This window comes from Crocodylus porosus, unplaced genomic scaffold, assembly GCF_001723895.1.
Source record: "Crocodylus porosus isolate Cpor-Errol unplaced genomic scaffold, CroPor_comp1, whole genome shotgun sequence".
Classification (NCBI taxonomy): Eukaryota; Metazoa; Chordata; order Crocodylia; family Crocodylidae; genus Crocodylus; species Crocodylus porosus.
This window is the reverse complement of record NW_017728949.1, coordinates 62,319,135-62,336,641: the sequence shown is the minus strand read 5'-3', so window position 1 is coordinate 62,336,641 and position 17,507 is coordinate 62,319,135. Positions and strand designations below refer to the sequence as shown.

Sequence of the window (17,507 nt, the reverse complement as noted above, 5' to 3'; positions counted from 1 at the left end):
CAACCACACCATTCCCAGTGAAATCCCAGCCAGTGCAGAGGGAGCCCAAATGGACAGCAAGGGAGGTTTAGGTTGGACATTACAAAATAACTTTCTCCCTAGGAGGGTGGTGAAGCAGTGGCACAGGTTACCCAGAGAGGTGGTGGAAGCTCCATCCTTGGATGTTTTTAAGACCTGGCTAGACAAAGCCTTGGCTGGGATGATCTAGTTGGGGCTGGTCCTGCTTTGAGCAGGGGGTTGGACTAGATGTGACCTCCCGGGGTCCCTCCAACCCGAATTCTCTATGACGCCCGTCCTGCTTGGGCACACATCAAACCACTGGGGGCTGTGTCCAAGCAGCAGGTGACTATGCCAGGACAGGTATAAAAGACCCCAGTTCCAGAGGCAAAAGAGCCAGGAAAATCCTGAGCCCTTTTGGGTCCCCCAGCTCTGCTCTGGACTGCACAGCACGGCGCCATCCATCCAGTCTGGTGCTGCGCAGCTCGCCTACGTATTACGGTAGACAGTATTCTAGTATACACTAGACAGCGCGGTAGGACTGCTCAGCGCCGCACCGCCCTCTGGAGCAGCGCCCAGCCCAGCCAATCAGCCTCTGAGCCCGCCCCCTTTCGCTCCCGATTGGTTGCTAGGCGCCCTTCACGCGCCCCATGGAAACGCGGCGGGGGCGGGGCCCAAGATGGCGGGGCCGGGCTTGAGGCTCCAGCCGACTCTCTGCGTGCTGGCCGCAGCGCTCCTGCTCCTGGGCTGCGGCCGCGCCGCCTCCTCGTCCTGCCACCATCGCGGAGGGGAGGTGCGGGAAGGGGCAGCGCGGGGCATGCCGTGATTGAGGCGGGGGGTGCGGCGCGGGGCATGCCGGGATTGAGACGGGGGCCGCGTGGGGTCAGGCTGGGCCAGAGCCCCGCCCACCCTCGTCCCTCCTCCCTGCTCAGGTGGTCTACAGAGTTCCTCTCAAGGAAAACCACGTGCTGAAGAGACACGCGGGGCAGCAGCTGCGGATTCACATCGTTTACGACCGCAGCATCGAGGGGTGAGCAGAGCCCGCCCTGGAGAGAGTCCAGCAGAGGGCAACAGAAATGGTTGTGGGGCTGAGGGACATGACTGGTGGTGGCGGATGACAGAGCAAGGAGCAACGGTCTCAAGTTGCGACAAGGGACGTTTAGGTTAGATATTAGCGGGGACTTTCTCACGAGAGTAGTGAAGCACTGGAAGGGTCTACCCAGAGAGGTGGTGGAAGCTCCACTCTTGGAAGTTTTTAAGATCCAGCTCGACAAAGCCTTGACTGGGATGATGTAGTTGGGGCTGGTCCTGCTTTGAGCGGGGATTGGACTAGATTTGATCTCATGAGGTCCCTTCCAGCCCTCATTTTCTATGATTCTGGAACTCCCTGGGGGACACTTTGTCTTGACAGCTACTCTGCTGATAGCCTGGTCAATTTGTGGAATAGCACATTGACCCCAGCCATAGACAGAGCACCTGCTCCCAGCGGTATAGTAGTAGAGATCATCCTGATGCACAAGTGAGCTGACACAGCTGAAGCAAAAGGGTAGGTGGTTAGAGCACAGCTTGCAGTGTGTGCTGATTGTGGCATAGATCCTTCTTAAAGGACTGTGTTGTGGCAGTCCTTTAAGAAGCTTTTATTCACTGCCGTTACATCTGCAAAGTACTCTCCGGTAGCACTTTGCTGAATGGTGAATGACCTAGCTTACCTGTGTTGTTTTTAGTTACAGAATCAGAGTTCAGCCTGGAGGAAGCTTGGTCTTGTCCATTTTTATAGAGCAGTTTCAGTTGTTGACACCCACTATGATGGAGGCAAAGAGCTGTGAACGGTTGTGAACTGGCCCCAAGCTTGTCCTAGCTTCTAAATGCCAAATGGGAGATTGGGGCCATTCCCGGTTGGGGTGGCGAGTGCCTTCCTTTGGAAAGGCAGAGTTCCGGATGCTTTTAAGTGTTATTGTCTGGCCCTTATTTAAAAAGCTCTTTCTTGACACGGAGTACAAGCTGGTTGAGGTGTCAGTTTCCAACCTTCCCTTTTTGGGGAAGGCTGCTGAACACAGGGGTGCATGATGGCATCAAGTGAAGGGCACTAGCACTAGTGAAGGGCAGCCCTCTGAGCCAGTCACTGGCAAGGGGTGGGGCTGGCAGAGCCCCTTGGCCAGTTGACAGCATGCCATGAAAAGATGGTGAAACTAGCGGCTGGTGCTATTGTCAGCTTGCAAGATCACCTGTCTGCTGCCTCATTTTGGGTAGGCACAGGCAGCCCCAGGGCAGCCATGCTCGGAGCTGTGTGGCCGGAGGCAGCAGCGTGGCACGGGGTGGTGGTGGGGATAGCTGCGTGCTGCCTGGCCAGCACCACAGTGCCGCCTGGCCGGCTGCACAGCTCCAGGCGCGGCTTCATGGTGGCAGTGGGAGGTCTTGGAGGCAGTGGCCATCACTGCCATAATGGGCCTCTAGGTATGTGGCAGTGCCGCGTGCAAGCCCCCTCACCCTGTGCTCCGGCCTCATGCCAGCCTCCATCTCCCTCCCTGGGACAGCCGGCTGGGTGGCATGGGTGCAGCCTGCACATTACGGGCACCACCACACTGCCCCGCATCACTTGCCTGCAAAATCCCCCTGCAGATGGGCACCCCTGCCCTCACCCCTTAGCCCTGCTCCCAGCTGTGATGTGCTGCTTGGGGCCAGCAGCACCCCCTGTTCCCTCAGCCCCCAAACCATCTTCCCTAGCCTGCCCCACAGCCCCCAAGCCCCACTTACCTCTAGGATCTAGGAGTGAAGGGCATGGCTTCACGGTGGCAGTGCTTGCCTGCAAAGCCCCCCCACTGCATGCAGACGCCACCATGGAGCCATGCAGCTGGTTGTGGGGCATGCTGCTTTAATGCAAGCCCCCTGTTTCAGCCCCCGGCCGGGCAGCACATATGTGGCCTACACATGGTGGTTGCCACGGCACTGCTGCTGCAGCCACGCCCTGTGCCACTTGCCCACAAAGCCATTCAGGTGGCCATGGGATGGTAGCGCAAGGTGCAGTGGCAGAGTTGTGGTGGCGGCCTCTGTGTGTGAACCTCCTGTCAGGCTGGCCTGCATGTGTGGGGCTGGGAGTGGGCACAGGGCTACACTCCCCACCCTTCTTGATCTGCTCCCCCAGCACCCTCCCTTTCCTCTGCCCTGCCCCCCCCTTGCCCCCCCACCTGCTGGGTTGGGTGTCAGTGTCTATGTCTGCATGTATGGGTCTGGGGGGCTGTTGCGAGGGGCATCAGGAGGGCCGTTGAGGCTGTGAGGGGGGAGTGCAGGACACCAGCAGCACTGGGAGGGGCCGTGGGGGCCCTTTAATTTTTATCACAGATTTTGGGTTTTTAATCCAAGAAAACCAGGATCCCTGCCCATGACTTATGGGGCATAAGAAGACCCATTATTGCTGAGGTTCAGCCTCCCCTTTTCACTTGGTTCCACAGCCTTGGATCTTTTGCTGTACCTGGATCTTCAGGTTGTGACAGTGGCTAGGAATACCTTTTACCAGCTCCATCTGACGATAAGACTGCAACCCTTTCTTTCAGATTCAGATTTGGCCATGATCATCCATGTGTTCATAACCTCAAGTCTAGACAACTGCAGTGTTCCCTGTGTGGGCCTACCTTTGTTGGCTAGCCAGAGCTGCAGGCTAGTGCAGAATGCAGTGGCCCCTTTCTGATGGGGCTGGATGCTCCAGAGCCTACATTGGCTTCCACTAGCTGTTGGGGTGTGATTCAGGGTGCTGATTTTGACCTCTGAGGTCCTAAACCAGTCTGGGCCCTCTGTACCCAAGGGGCTGCTTTGCCCTTTATATTCCACCTTGATCCCTAAGATCAGCTCAGAGCAACCTTCTTCAAGTACCATCTTTGTGTCAAACTTGCTTGGCAAAAATGGATGAGAGATTGTTCTTGGTTGGAGTTCCTCTGCTTTGGAATTCCCTCCTCGTATGGATTGCCAAATCCTGGGCATTTTCCAGAAGTTCTGCAAGACCTTTTTTCTGGGCAGACGTTAACTGAGTAGTATTAAACTGGGGTATTGTGAAGGGAGTGTTTTTTATTTATATCTGGCTTTTATTGTGAACCAGCCTGAGCCTTTTGTGAAGGGCAGCATACAAGTCTTCTACATACATAAATAACAGTAATTTTTCATCTTTTTTTAGCTTGCTACCAGAGAAGAGACACCTTATAAAGGTAAGTTGCTCTTCTTTCCCATTTCTGTGCATATGCTGTGTCTGTCTGCATAGGCTTATTGTAGGGATGAACTTCTGTTTTGGTAGCAGTCAGGTCTGCTTCAGTGGTAAAGATGTCTGCTCAAGGAAACAAAGTCTGTGTAGCTGCAAATTCCCTTCTCCCTAATGCTGTCCTGGCACGTGGGCTGATCTTTGCCCCCAAAATGCCTGGGTTTCACTTGTGCTTTATGTGTAAAGAAAGCCTTTTGGGATCTGTCATGGCAACCAGACATACTGTTGTTGCTAAGGTTGCAGTGCCATGGTGTCTTAGCTGCAGTTGAGTCCAATTTGCACTTCTTCCTAATTACTTTTCCTTTGTGAAGAAAAAAATGCTGTATCTCTTCACCTGATGGGCAGCATGTTCTACTGTGAGCTGAGCTGTTTAACTCCTCTTCCTCTTCCAGCTCCTATCCTGAATCCATCTAAGCTAACTTTGTTCTGCTGTCTTTCATCAAACAGGTTTCAGTTGTTCTCAGTGAAAGGTCTCCAAAACTTTAAAGCCTGCAGAGTGTGTGGTCTGTTATATCTTGATACTGAAGTTATTCCAACCCCAAAACGTGGACATAGTGGGTGCCCCCATGAGCAGGAAAGTGTGTTTCTCTAGGGGCAGCTAGCAATGCCACATATTTTTGCCACTGCTGGTTGTCCCCAGGCATGCCCCCACACATGCACTCTGGCACACAATAGATTGCCTCGGGTCGGGTAGGGGAAGCTGGGACTGACCCCAGCCACCTTACCTGGTTTCTTGGGGGGCCTCCCAGGGCTGCAGCAGTGATGATCCAGGTGCATGGAGCCTGGCCAGCAGCCAGAGCATTTTGGGCAGGAAATGCTGCAGCCATGTGTGCTGCCCTGCTTTTTTCGCTATGATTTCTTTTTTTGGTGCAGATCTCTCTAATTAGCAGTGCAGTTTGGCACCACAAATGGGTTTGCAGTGCTGGATAGAAACCAGCTCTAGAGTTGTTACACATTTGTCAAGCACTAACTTTGTAGCTGGTTGGCTGTCTTTATAGCTGAATAATCATTTTTTATCATATGATAATTACTTTGCATATGTGGCCAGTCTAAATTTATTGCTCAATTTACTAGTTAACTGCGTACAGTATGTAACATGTAGCAGGGGCTTTAGTCTGATTTCTGTTCAGGAGCTGACTGGCTTATTTAATAATAAAATTTGCCCTTTAGGTAGTAGAGAAATATAGCAATAGCTTCTGTGATTTTAATATTACAGTTATTCAACAAGTAGTCTTCCATTGTTCAAAGTAAAATAATTAAAGAATGGAAACGGCAAAGGTATGGGTTGTTAGAATTTATAGTAACTAATTTATAGTTAGTGAAGCTTACACCTCTGAGCCTGTTACATTTAGCAATTTTTTTTCACCTATGATTAGGGTGACATTGTAAGCTCTGTTTTCAGTTATGCTGCACTTCTTTTTATCTGTCAAATCTGAGAGCAAAATGTGAATGTATTTAGGAAAGTTGTTTGGGATTGTAATGACTGTTCACTTTAGTAACCCTTAGTTTCTAGCTGTCTACTCTCCTACTGTGCCTTGGCATTTGGCAGATGCCCTGTAATTTGATAATTATTGCCTCCTAAGATAAATGTCGTCTTGTATTTCAACTATTGTTTGTGGTTTTTATATTTGTTCTATTTAGAACAAACTCTTCCCACAAGCTATTTCTTATTTGGAGAAGACTTTTCAAGTCCACAGACCTACTGGCACTATCCTACTAAGCAGGTATGTTTAGTGTTGTTTGATATTCTTGGCTCCATTGACATTAGTTATCTTGAATGGATTTTAATGCAGCTGTAGAAAAGTGTCTTGATTTTTTTTTCTGAGGCAGTGCAACAGTAACCTCTCAAATAATGTTTTTAACATTGAAGTTGTAAATAGTAATATTTGTGCATCTGTCTATTCCAGTATCTTTTGGTCCTTGGGTACTCTTCCAGGTTGCCTTTTAATTTGTGAAATAATACTGATTTTTATCAATGTTAATTGAAGGCAGTGCGCAACAAGCCAATATTTAACGAAGAAAGATGATCCTCACAGATATTGCCAAGAAGCTTGTGCAGACCACACAAAATGTGGGCCAGTCGTGGTTCCTGTGGAACATCTACAGGTAGTTCAAGCCATGTGACTTCTGCTCAGTCTTCAAAGTACTTTCTTTGGCTTGTGAACTTTGCTAGCTATGTTAATATATGTCTGTCTTTATGTGGATTACTTGTGGGAGATGACCATGCATGAGCCACTAGACACAATCAGAGCTAAAGCAATAGTAGTGTTTTTTTTAATTTTAAATTTATAGGACAGAAGTCAAATAATTCACTCTTCTATAAGGACAGTTATAGTTACATTACAGTGCACTTATGTGGCAAGTATATCGTGGAAAGTATATCATTGTTATGCAGTAAAAGCACAATCGCAAAGGAAAATTGGCTGAGTAAGAATGTTGAATGTAGAGACTAAGATGTAATCAAACTTCTTAAAATATCAAATCAAATGTCTTAAAATATCATGGTAATGTAAAATGGTGTAGCCATGATGATGCCATAATTATGCAAGAAGTAAAAATTTCTTAGGGTGATATCTTTTATTGGACCAACTATGTAGTTGGGATAGAGTTAGACAAGCTTTTGAATGCAAGATGGGGACCTAATGAAGAAAGTCTTGCTTTCAAAAGCTTGTCTAACTCTATCCCAATTACATAGCTGGTCCAGTAAAGGATATCAGCCTAAATCTTTGTGTTTTTCTCAAAAAAAATCATAACACTTGTTCATTTTGTTCAGCTTCTGAAAAACTAATAATTGAGTCCAGTTCTGAAGTTCTTAATTAACAAAATCTTCCATTGCCACAACTTTTATTTTTTCACTAGGCTATTTTTGACTCTCCCTAAAATAGATGTCTAAGGTTTCTCTTATTTTGCTGTAAGTGTTGTAGCTTTAACTGAAACCTTTTTCTAAGTGAACTGTGTAACACTTGGACACGGGCTTTCATTGAAGTTCCTTCATTAAACTGAGTCTGGGGACATGCTCATAATAAATGTAGTCTCAGCCATATTAACTGCTGCTTTGGGCCAGGATTTTCAAAGACATTTAGTGATTAAGGGTGCCTCAGATTTGGATGTAGAAATTTAAAGACTTGCTTTCAAACTGCTCAGCCTCTGAAACTCAGGTCATTTTAAGACATCTCAAGTTTGGCATTCAAAGGTGAGGAATCCAAATCACTAGTTGTTTTCAGAAATATCTTGCCTCCAGTATATTTATTCTGTCCACGGGAAGGGTTCTTTTAAATACATTTTGGCTTCAAGACCAATATGCTCAATTTCTAGGAATTCAGCAGTTATTGCAGCTAATTTTCTTTTTTTTTCCCCCCCACTGAAATTGCACTGTCACAGCGATGTAGAGTGTGCCGTGAAAATGAATCGCATTGTGGACCCATTGGCATACCAGATCAAGAAGGGGTTCGAGACGCTGACTTTGTACTTTATGTTAGTGCTCTTACCACAGAAAGGTGTGGTCAGGAAAATATTATTGCATATGCAGCCTACTGCCAACTGGAAGCAGAAATGGACAGGTAAGAATTCATTCTAGACTAAATTTAGTATTTATTAAGTAATGAGGGTCTTTTTGTTTCTTAAATCTTTGGATTTGAATTATAATTACCATCACTTGCCTACTGGGTGGTAAATAATTGCAGTGGAATGTGACATTGTATGTAGGTGACATATTCGGAACTTTTTCTTTTTTGTTACGGGCCAGTAAGCACAGAGATGAAGAAGATGGGATACCTTCCTTAAATGTTCAAGTACAAATTTAAGTTAAATGTTTTTGTGCAACCTCAAAACTATCAAATAACGCTAAACCCAGGAAAACTGAAAAATTAGGAATCCTAGTCAAACCTTCTCAGTGCTTGATAGTAAAGCAAGATCCTGCTTCACTGAAGTAAGTGGTAAAATTCTCCCTAGTTTTAAGTAGAGTTAGAGGTTGCTCCATAACTGCAGAAATACGGTTACACGTGCATTTTTTTTTTTTTTTTTTTTTTTGTTTCTGTAGTTGCATTCATTATCCCTAGACTCTCTTACTTGTCTGGAGCCTCCTTGAAATTGCCCTCGGCAATGCACTGTCATCCTAAATTTTTATACAGTCAACTAGTGCGAATTTTTCCAAGCTGCAGTGGAGTGAACATCTCTAATTTTAAAATGGATCATAGCATGGTAACAGACCAACCCAGCAAGTAATCTCTGACCACTTATATAACTTAAACATCAGCAAACTGCATTTGCTGCTAGCTTTGGGGATGGAGAAGAAGTGGAGAGAGCGGAGGCTTTATGGTTCTGATATAACAAATTGGTTTTTAAGAGCAATGTTTGGTCTCGTCAAAAATAGTTTACAGATTTCTACAATAAAAGATGTCCAGTAGGCCAGGTTCCTTTTTAATGGCTTGACTTTTTGAATTCTTTTTTTTAAATAGTGTTGATGGTGGAGAAAGGAATTTATTTGGCTTGTCAAGTCTGGGTGCTCAAATAATAATCCTCATATCCTGTAATTGTTAAATTTTATTAAAATGTAACTGCACATGCAGAGTGGATATCAGCAGTCTCTTAATATAAAATTTAGGCTTTATGTAAACACAGACCTGGTATTTGTACAGTGGCTGCTGCTTGGTAGAGAAGTTTGCATTTAATGAGTTAATTCATTGACTGGTTATTGAACTTCTATATGCTGTGTTTAGAGTGTTTTTAGATGTGTGCCATTACATAGCCAGAGAGAACATTATACCCAAGGCCTTGTTGTTAAATTGATTTCTGCTATTAATTGACTTCTCTTTTAAGGTTAAGCATGTTTTAGGCATAATCTTTTATTTCATATTTAATATGACTTAAATTGCTTGACACTTTTTGTAAGAATATAATTCATTTAAAAAACTAAAAAAAGACAAAACTGATGTCTGTCTTCTAGGCCAATAGCTGGATATGCTAATTTGTGTCCAAATATGATTTCTACTCAAGCTCAGGAATTTATAGGCATGCTTTCAACAGTGAAACATGAAGTTATCCATGCACTGGTAAGACTCAGTATTTTATAATGTAGTTTTCCATAATTTTGTCATAATTACCTTGTATGCTTTGAGCTTGTTTTTAAAGAAAGAACGGTGGGTGTGAGGAAAACGCATTTGGTTAGCATCCTTCAGCATCTCTCCTACTTGTTTTCAGGTGAAATATTCTCGTTGTATCTATTGGGGGGGTTGTATATTGGTCTCTTAATGAATTTTTTACAGACCAATAACAAATACAGTCTAAAAATGCTTTTTGACTCTCCTTAAGGGTTTTTCTGCTGGGCTGTTTGCATTTTATCGTGATGATGATGGAAATCCTTTGACAGCAAGATATGCAAATGGTCTTCCACCTTTTAACAAGAGGTATTTTTTTTTTTAAATCTCATTTTCCCTAGTTTATTAAAAGGATGCTGTCAAACTGGCTGTTACTTCTTGTTTTATTAATGCATGTTCAGTTAGCCTATCTAAAAATCCTATTTGTGTCTCTTGCTGAATTATTATCCAGCATCATCATGCTCAGATGTTGGTTTTGTATCTTGTAGACTTTCTATACTATTATTAGCATGAAGCCTTTTTTTTAATTTTCAAGCATTACCCCTAGAGAGCAAGATGACCAGATGCAGTGTGCGCCAGGTTATGACTCCACTGCAAAAACACATGTGCTCTTATCTTGGGTTAAAATACCAGGAAAGATTTGTGTAAGCTGGATTTTAACTCGGGGCAGCAGCTTGAGTTCAGTCTCAGCCTCTTCTGTAGACTTTAACTTGAGTATCTAAGCTCTCATTAAAATGATATGGTAATGTAGAGTGGCTGATTGTAGCACTGAGCATTGTTGTTCTTTGTGTTAATAGTTACTGGAATACACATAAGTTATTTATTTTGCACTCATCCGAGGAGTTTTGCCTGAGAGGACTACAAGGAAAGTCCTAATGGATCTGATTCAGTGAGGCATTTAAGCTTTTTAAGGCTGCTTACAGACATGGTGGGGGAAGCGGGAACCAGTACTTTACTTTTAGCTCGGCCCATTCCAGTGCTCAGAGCAGCGTATTCGAGAAAGAGGCATCATGTCAGTTTGACGCAGCTTGCTCAACATCTGTATAGCTTAGGAGCTTCAGCGGGGCTGATTTTATCAGCTATGAGAGAGAACTCCAAAAAGCCCCCCCTGAAGCATCCAATCTATACAGATGCTGGGGAGCCACATGAAACATGTGCTTCCTCTTCTGGTAGACTGCTGTTCTGTTTGGTTTTGGTTTTTTTTTTTCCACGTCTGTCAGCACCTTAAATTTGTAAGGGGTTTCACTGAATTTGAAGAATTTCACTCATTCTTAAACTTGGGCACATACTTAATTACTTACTGTATCAGGAGCTGTATTTATCTATATTTCAGACATAGGTGTAATTGAATATACTTGATGTAGGATGTCCAGCTTCCACCTTCTTTTCTTCCAGGATTTTTAAATAGGTAATAGCTTAATGTCGGCTGGTAACTTCTGCCTGTATTTCTTTGGATATACCATTAAACAAAATTCACAGTATGCTAAATTAAACATAAAAAAAGCAGTAAACTCTCAGTTTGGACATTTTTTTTAGGATAAATATTTCTGCAACTAGTGTTTTTCCCTTCTAGTCCAAACAGATTCCTTTTATGCAATTCTGCAAGCAGAAGTGCTTAGCTTTTAGATTCTTTCCTTCAGGTACAAGTTACAGGTTCATATTATAGTATCTAGAAAGGATACTTCCTGACTCGGAAAGCATTACTTCAATACCTTTATTTAGTTTGTCTTGTCACCAAATGGGAAGTAGGTTTATTATAAGACTAGTACAAAAGAAATGTTGCCCAAGTTAAACCTTGCACCTTCAACAGTGCATGAGAAAAATAATACAAAGATTTTTGTTCAGTTAGGGAAGGTAGCAATGTTTAATTTTGGTGGGTAGCCTAGGTTTATTGCTTAGATCCCTGACACATTCTCCTTACAGTCTAGGTTTGTATCAGTGGAGCAACAAGATTGTTCGTAAAGCAGTGAGGTTGTGGGATATACGAGGTGGTAAAATGCTGCGCCATGATGTATTTCTTCTGGTTACACCTCGAGTCGTTGTAAGTATTGATTTAAGCTGTATTTGCAGTGTCTGTGACCACAGCACAGCAATTCTCCAGGCACAGCCTCTTCTTGTTGAAGAGCAAAAACTTTTAACTAGCTGAATATGAGCACAGGGGCTTTTTTGATTGTATCATCTTCATATCAAACTTTAAAGAACAATCATAGTCATAGTCAATTGAGAGAGAAAATAATTAAGTAGCCTTAACATGTAAGGAGAGAGATTAAATGCAAGGAGAAAATGCTGAGGTTGGAAGAGACACCAAAGTGTCCGGTGAAAGGTCAAAGTAGATTGGGTGGTTAAGTGCATTTCTCCATTCTGCTCTCTCCTTCATTTCATCAAGTCTGAGCATGGGTCTTTATACACCTACAACCTCTGTTGATTTAAGGATTTGGTCTTTTAATGCTTCTCCCTTTTCAGTGTTTGCCCTTTTTTTGCATAGTGTTTTAACTGGAACATTAATGGTGATGCAGTATAAACCACATAGAGAGGCCTGTGGTAAGGCAGGTAGCCTTTCAAATGTTGTAAGTGGCACTAGCCATTTGCCAAATCCCAATGACTTCCTCACTTAAAAAGCATTGCTTAAACTGACTTAACCCTGCCTGCAAAATCACACTGGATGCTCAGCTTTTCACACTGTATTGTTGTTACCTTGTTAGTCAGAGCCTCTGCTCAGCTGTTCACTTCTCATTAGTGCTTGTTACATGGTGAGTCAGAAGGCTTTGTCTGGAATTGAAGCCTTGAAACTGATGGATCCTACTCAGTTTCAGGGCAGCAGCATGGAGGGTGGCTGTGCTGGACTAGGATTAACTGCCCATTCCTCTAGGTTGGGCAATTTTCTGACTGTCAAACAAACATTATGCATTTTAGATTTATGGAAATGTTCACAGCAAGTCTGATGCAACACTTTTTACTTCTGGGGAAATGACATTACTTGTATCCAAACCCTTCAAAGCACTGAATAGGGGCCAGCCCTTTCCCCAGCGCGAAACTTGAGCATGGAAGCGTTCAAGTAACCTGCGGTGGAAAAAACATACAATTCCGCCACAACCTGTTAGCCATCTCAAACAGCAGCCTTGCCTAAGAGTAGAGTTTCCCAGCACTATATGTAATGCCTGTTCAGTTTCAAGTGGGGCTCTCTGGGGCGGGGGTCCCTCTCAGGTGAGGGAGCAAGAGGGAGAGTATGTGGTTGGCTATCCAGGGTGAGCTGTCAGGGAGCTTTGTGAGGATCTTGCTGCCGTAGCTGCTTCAACAGTTAGTCTAAGCTCTTGCTGGCTTTCTGTTGATCAGTGAAGTAGGTGGAATAGACAGGCAGAGAGTGGAGGGGATAGTGTAAGGGTGAGGCAGATTCCTCCTGCTGCTAAGAGCCTTGGTAAGAGCTGAAGCTTTGGCAGTGGCACTATCAGGGTGGCAGGGGTGAGAAGAGCTGTCCTTGGCAGTTGCTACTTTTCAGCAGTTTCCAGCTGATTATTGACAGCCTTCCCCTTTTCCTTGATAGTGGACAGGGCAGACTGTCAAGTATCAGGGTCCCCTGGGAGTGGGAAGTGTGGAGGGGGCAGCTCCGTATTTCCCTCTGGCAGGAGAACTTACCTTTGGGGTGACTTTCCAGCCCTGTGGCTGAAGAGCTATAATGTTTATGAGCCTTCCCTTCCTGCTGCATTTTCCAGTGCTGCAGATTTCCCAGAAATTGGCAGCATTTCAGTCGAATATCTGTTCATAGACATAGATTCTCCTGCCCATCTTTGCCAGTACCATGTTTTGAAGTAGGAGTTGGGAGGGCTGGCTATAAATCTCGAGTAAGTTGTGATGCTTATTATCTGCTGAATAGGTTTGGAAATTTCTAATAGAAAATTCCATCAAAGCCTAGTTTTTTTCTGTTAAGTTTTTTTGGTTTACAAAATCTGACTTTTTACTCAGGAACATGATTTGCTCAAAATACCTGGAGATGGATCTAACCATGAGGTTTTCTATGCTATTTGGTGAAAAGGGGAATTAAAAAAAAATGGTTTGCTTAATAGTCTTTTTAGATGGCTGTAATTGATAAAGAAGTTGGAAAAGTAAATAGGATGGAAAATAACTTTTGGCTGATAAACGGTTAGATTGCAGGAATCTGTGGGGGAGTTGCTAACTAATTGGAGCTGTCAATCAAAGGAAATTCCCAGTTCCTTGCATTATTTATACAAGGAAGATAACTTTGTATTGTAAAGGGGAGTTCAAGAATAGCTTTCTTAAAAAAAGTTAACATTGAGAACTGCATGTCTGAATGTTTCTCAGTATTTTAAAAGTTGGGTTGAAACTGCTTTTGTTTTGAAGGAAGAAGCTCGGAAACATTTTGATTGTCCAATCTTAGAGGGAATGGAGCTTGAAAATCAAGGTGGCATGGGTACTGAGCTCAATCACTGGGAAAAGCGGTTGTTGGAGGTTAGTGCTGGTAATTATATTCCCTTGCAGTGACCACAAAGTACAAATGTATACTTTGAAAATTCGAAGTATACAGTTACATCCCACTAGTCTTGAAAACCCAGCTGTGTCAAATTTAACCAAAAACTGAAATATAATACAATATAGACAGTGTTAAATGGCTTGTGTTGAACATTGTTCACTTTCAGGCTTTTCTCCTAAATTATTACATCTCTGAGTACAAGGTTCCACAGCACCTAGTAATAAAGGTGCAGTGCAGCCTGGGGCTCGCTTTTCTGTAGTCTTTTACCTGTCTTCTGCAACTTCCCCTTAAGAGCTTAATAGCATAGTAGAGCTGTGCAAAGATCCTGGTATAGTTGGTATGGAAGTGAACAAAACACATTAGCCTCTCTTTAAGAAAACTACAGAAATAAAAGCACTTGGGAAGTTGATGGAGGCAATATGTGGGTAGGATTTTTTTTTCTTTGAGTCAAGTTTTACCTTTGTCATCCTTTCTTCCCTTCTCCCCTCTATCTCAGATCTTGGAGCATGCAGTCTAATTACTACCTCGAATTTCTTTCTTTCTGTGATCATTCTGGGTTTTTTTGTTTTCCCCTTAGAAATTCCTCAGATCAAAGAAAGTGGTCTTTCCCTAATTAAACATGTGGTCATTTAGCTCAGTGGAGGCCAACCTTTTTTTAGCACATGTGCCACAAATTAGGCCCACCCCCGGTGCCACTTCAGTCCCCTTCCCTTGTCTGATCTGCTGCTCTTTCTTCTCCCTGCCCAGTGCCCTCTGCCTCTGCTGGTGCTCTGCTCCCTGCCTTATCTGCCTGTCTTCTCCTCCTACCATGTGCCATGCTCAGAGGCTTCCCATGCCACTTGGCATGTCGCAAATTGGCCACCCCCATCTAGCCTATCTTTCCAATGCAACATTGTTCCTCTATAGTTGCTTCATAATCATGGAGGAAGCAAATGAGTGAAATCAGTGTTGTGTACTACTGCGGGAAACAGCAGGGGAGTTGGGAGGCATTGTCAGTACAGAGGAAGCTCACACTCCACTACTGAAGAACTGGATGATTTTGAGGACTGGAGTAATAGAAGCAAAATTATAATTCAACGCAATAATTGCAAGGTTGTGCACTTAGGCGGGTAACAAGACCGTTTCATATAAACTGGGAGTTTCCAGTTTGACTGAGGAGAAAGACTCAAAGTTATTGGGTAAAAGATTTCCATGAGGGCAGGAAGTATTAACCTCATTGTTTGAAGCACCGGTGAAGCCTCATTTGGAATAGTGTATATTGTTCTGGTCACTGATTTTTAAGAATGATGAGGTTAAACCAGAATACAGAGAAGAGCCACTACTATTTTGGGGGGGAATGGAAGGCCTGTCTGACAAGAGGAGACTGAGGTGGATTTGTTCAGCCAGCTAAACTGAAGGCTGAGAGGGAATATGATTATTGTCTAGAAATTGGAGAGTAACATCAGGAAGAAAAAAAGGCATTTAAACTAAAGGATAATGTTGGCAGAAAGCCAGTTGATACCCATTGTTACATTAACTCATTTAAGGCTGGAAATTGGGAAGTTTCTAATTATTAGAATGATACGGTTCTGGAACAACCTGCCAGTATGGGAGCTAGTTTTAAGATCGAGTTACTGAAGGAATTAGCTGAGATGGCTGTCTTCAACATAAGGGAAACTGGACTCTGTCTCCCAGGTGGTGCCCTCTACTATTGTATTCCATGTTCCTATGTTACTAAAATCAAGTATTTTTCAGAGTAGACTTTGCCTGATGAAAGCTTCTGTTGCTTCTGAAAAACATTATTAATTGTCTTGTGGTCATTTTCAGAATGAAGCAATGACTGGATCCCATACACAAAACAGGGTTTTCTCCCGGATCACCTTAGCATTAATGGAGGATACAGGGTAAGAATTATCAAAGAGACCAAACATTAGTCTTCAGTTTCCTGCTTAGACAGTGTAATTATTATGGAGTTTAATGCACTTAGCCATGATGCAATTGAATGCATACCAATTAAGTAATCAACTTATAATATTACTATACTACATATCTTACCTTCATTTTTCTTCAGATACTGTATCTTGTTGAATGCCACCTGTTGTTTCTCTATCCAGAAGTACCCACCTGTGTGTGTTCTAGTTTTCTGTTGTTAAGTTGTGCCTTTAATGTCAATGTCTCATCTCAGATATCTATGGCTGATACTGTCCATTCACTCTACTGACAGGTAGGGAAGGAAATTCCATGCCTGGAAGAAGAGCAGAATTGGGCCAGATATAACTTTAGGATTTGAGAGTGGGATTTTTTTCTTTATATATGTTGGCTTGTTAGGACAAATACCGTTTGTAGCATATTTATTCTTTATACGGGGCCCTGCATATCTCTTTCCATGCATAGATGATGACTACATTAGCAAGTTTTACAAGCTTATTCTTTAATTGTGTGTAATCTTGCATTGTAATTATACAACTTGCTTTCTATGCCGGGGGGGGTATAATCTTGTTCATATACTGAAAAGCTTAATATAAAGATAGTACCAAGTTATTTGAATACTCTTCTAGGGATTTATAAGTAGACTAGTTTCTTAATAACTGTGTTCCTATTTCCAAATATTTTGACAGCTGGTATAAAGCCAATTACAGCATGGCAGAGAAGTTAGACTGGGGACGTGGTAAAGGCTGTGATTTTGTTATGAAGAGTTGTAAGTTTTGGATTGACCAAAAGAGACAGAAGTAAGAATGCAACCTTTTTTTTTTCCCCAAACTTGATATTCATCTGCATTTGTCTTTGCTTAAAATTTAGCAACCTCACAAGGTGTAGGTTTTGAGTGCTTATGAGCCCAACTAGTGACTAGTGTTAAGTGTTGTGACCTCTGTATCGGTCTCAGGAGGTGGTGTCCTTTAAATATAAAGTATCAAAGAAATGTAAAGCTGGTGGGGACCTCAAAATGTCATCAGGTGTCTCTCCTTGCTCTGAAGCAGGATCAGTATATCTAGTAATATTAAGATTCTCAAATGAAGGATATTCCACGCCGTTCCCAACTAGAGTTGCAGCCTGGCAAGTGCTGAGTGGAGCAGAATGATGATTGTCCATGTTCTGTGACACTCCTGCTAATATATCCCAGAATGAGATTTGTTTTAGTAACAGCATTGCATTGTTGCTTCATTCAATATGTGACCTTCTGTAACCCTTTTCTTGGGGTTTTCCTTTTCTCACAAACGCTCTACCAGTCATTTTCCATTCAATACTTTATATATGTGATTTTTCTTTTCTACAAGTAGTGCTTTGTACTTCTCTACATTGAAGTTTTATCTTGTAGATATTTTTTTTTAACATTTTCTCAGATTTGCCAAGAGTGTTTTGAATTCATATGCTGTCTTCCAGATTCCTTGCAGATCCTCGCAGTTTTGTGTAATATGCAAATTGTGTGTGTGTCAACTGTCCTCTCAGTTTGATATTCCATAGAAAGTAATCTTATCAGTTGCACTCCCGGCTCATGGTAACTTCATACAGACTGTATTTCTGTGGTTTGCCTGTAGGAATATCACATGAGACAGCATCAAAAGCCCCTTACTAAAATTAGCCTACTTCCCTATTCACCCACTTCCCTATTAACTGTTAGGCCAGGAATCCTGTTTGGAGAAAATGGACATTCATTGTTATTTTTTTCTTGACAAATCCATGTTGGCTGATACTAACCCCTCGC

General features: G+C 43.0%; 1 protein-coding gene across 1 annotated transcript in view; it reads left to right on the top strand.

Annotated features, from left to right (window-relative positions):
• Positions 1-668: 668 nt before the first annotated feature.
• Positions 669-17,507, top strand: part of LMLN (leishmanolysin like peptidase) — a 25,818-nt gene continuing 8,979 nt past the window's right edge. Inside the window, exons 1-12 of the mRNA XM_019554546.1 lie at positions 669-790; positions 930-1,027; positions 4,163-4,193; positions 5,885-5,967; positions 6,232-6,349; positions 7,625-7,803; positions 9,189-9,294; positions 9,554-9,648; positions 11,263-11,380; positions 13,696-13,803; positions 15,632-15,708; positions 16,423-16,533. Of these exons, the coding sequence (XP_019410091.1) occupies positions 677-790; positions 930-1,027; positions 4,163-4,193; positions 5,885-5,967; positions 6,232-6,349; positions 7,625-7,803; positions 9,189-9,294; positions 9,554-9,648; positions 11,263-11,380; positions 13,696-13,803; positions 15,632-15,708; positions 16,423-16,533 (1,238 nt within the window). The 5' untranslated portion in view covers positions 669-676. The remainder of the gene's footprint in view (positions 791-929; positions 1,028-4,162; positions 4,194-5,884; positions 5,968-6,231; positions 6,350-7,624; positions 7,804-9,188; positions 9,295-9,553; positions 9,649-11,262; positions 11,381-13,695; positions 13,804-15,631; positions 15,709-16,422; positions 16,534-17,507) is intronic.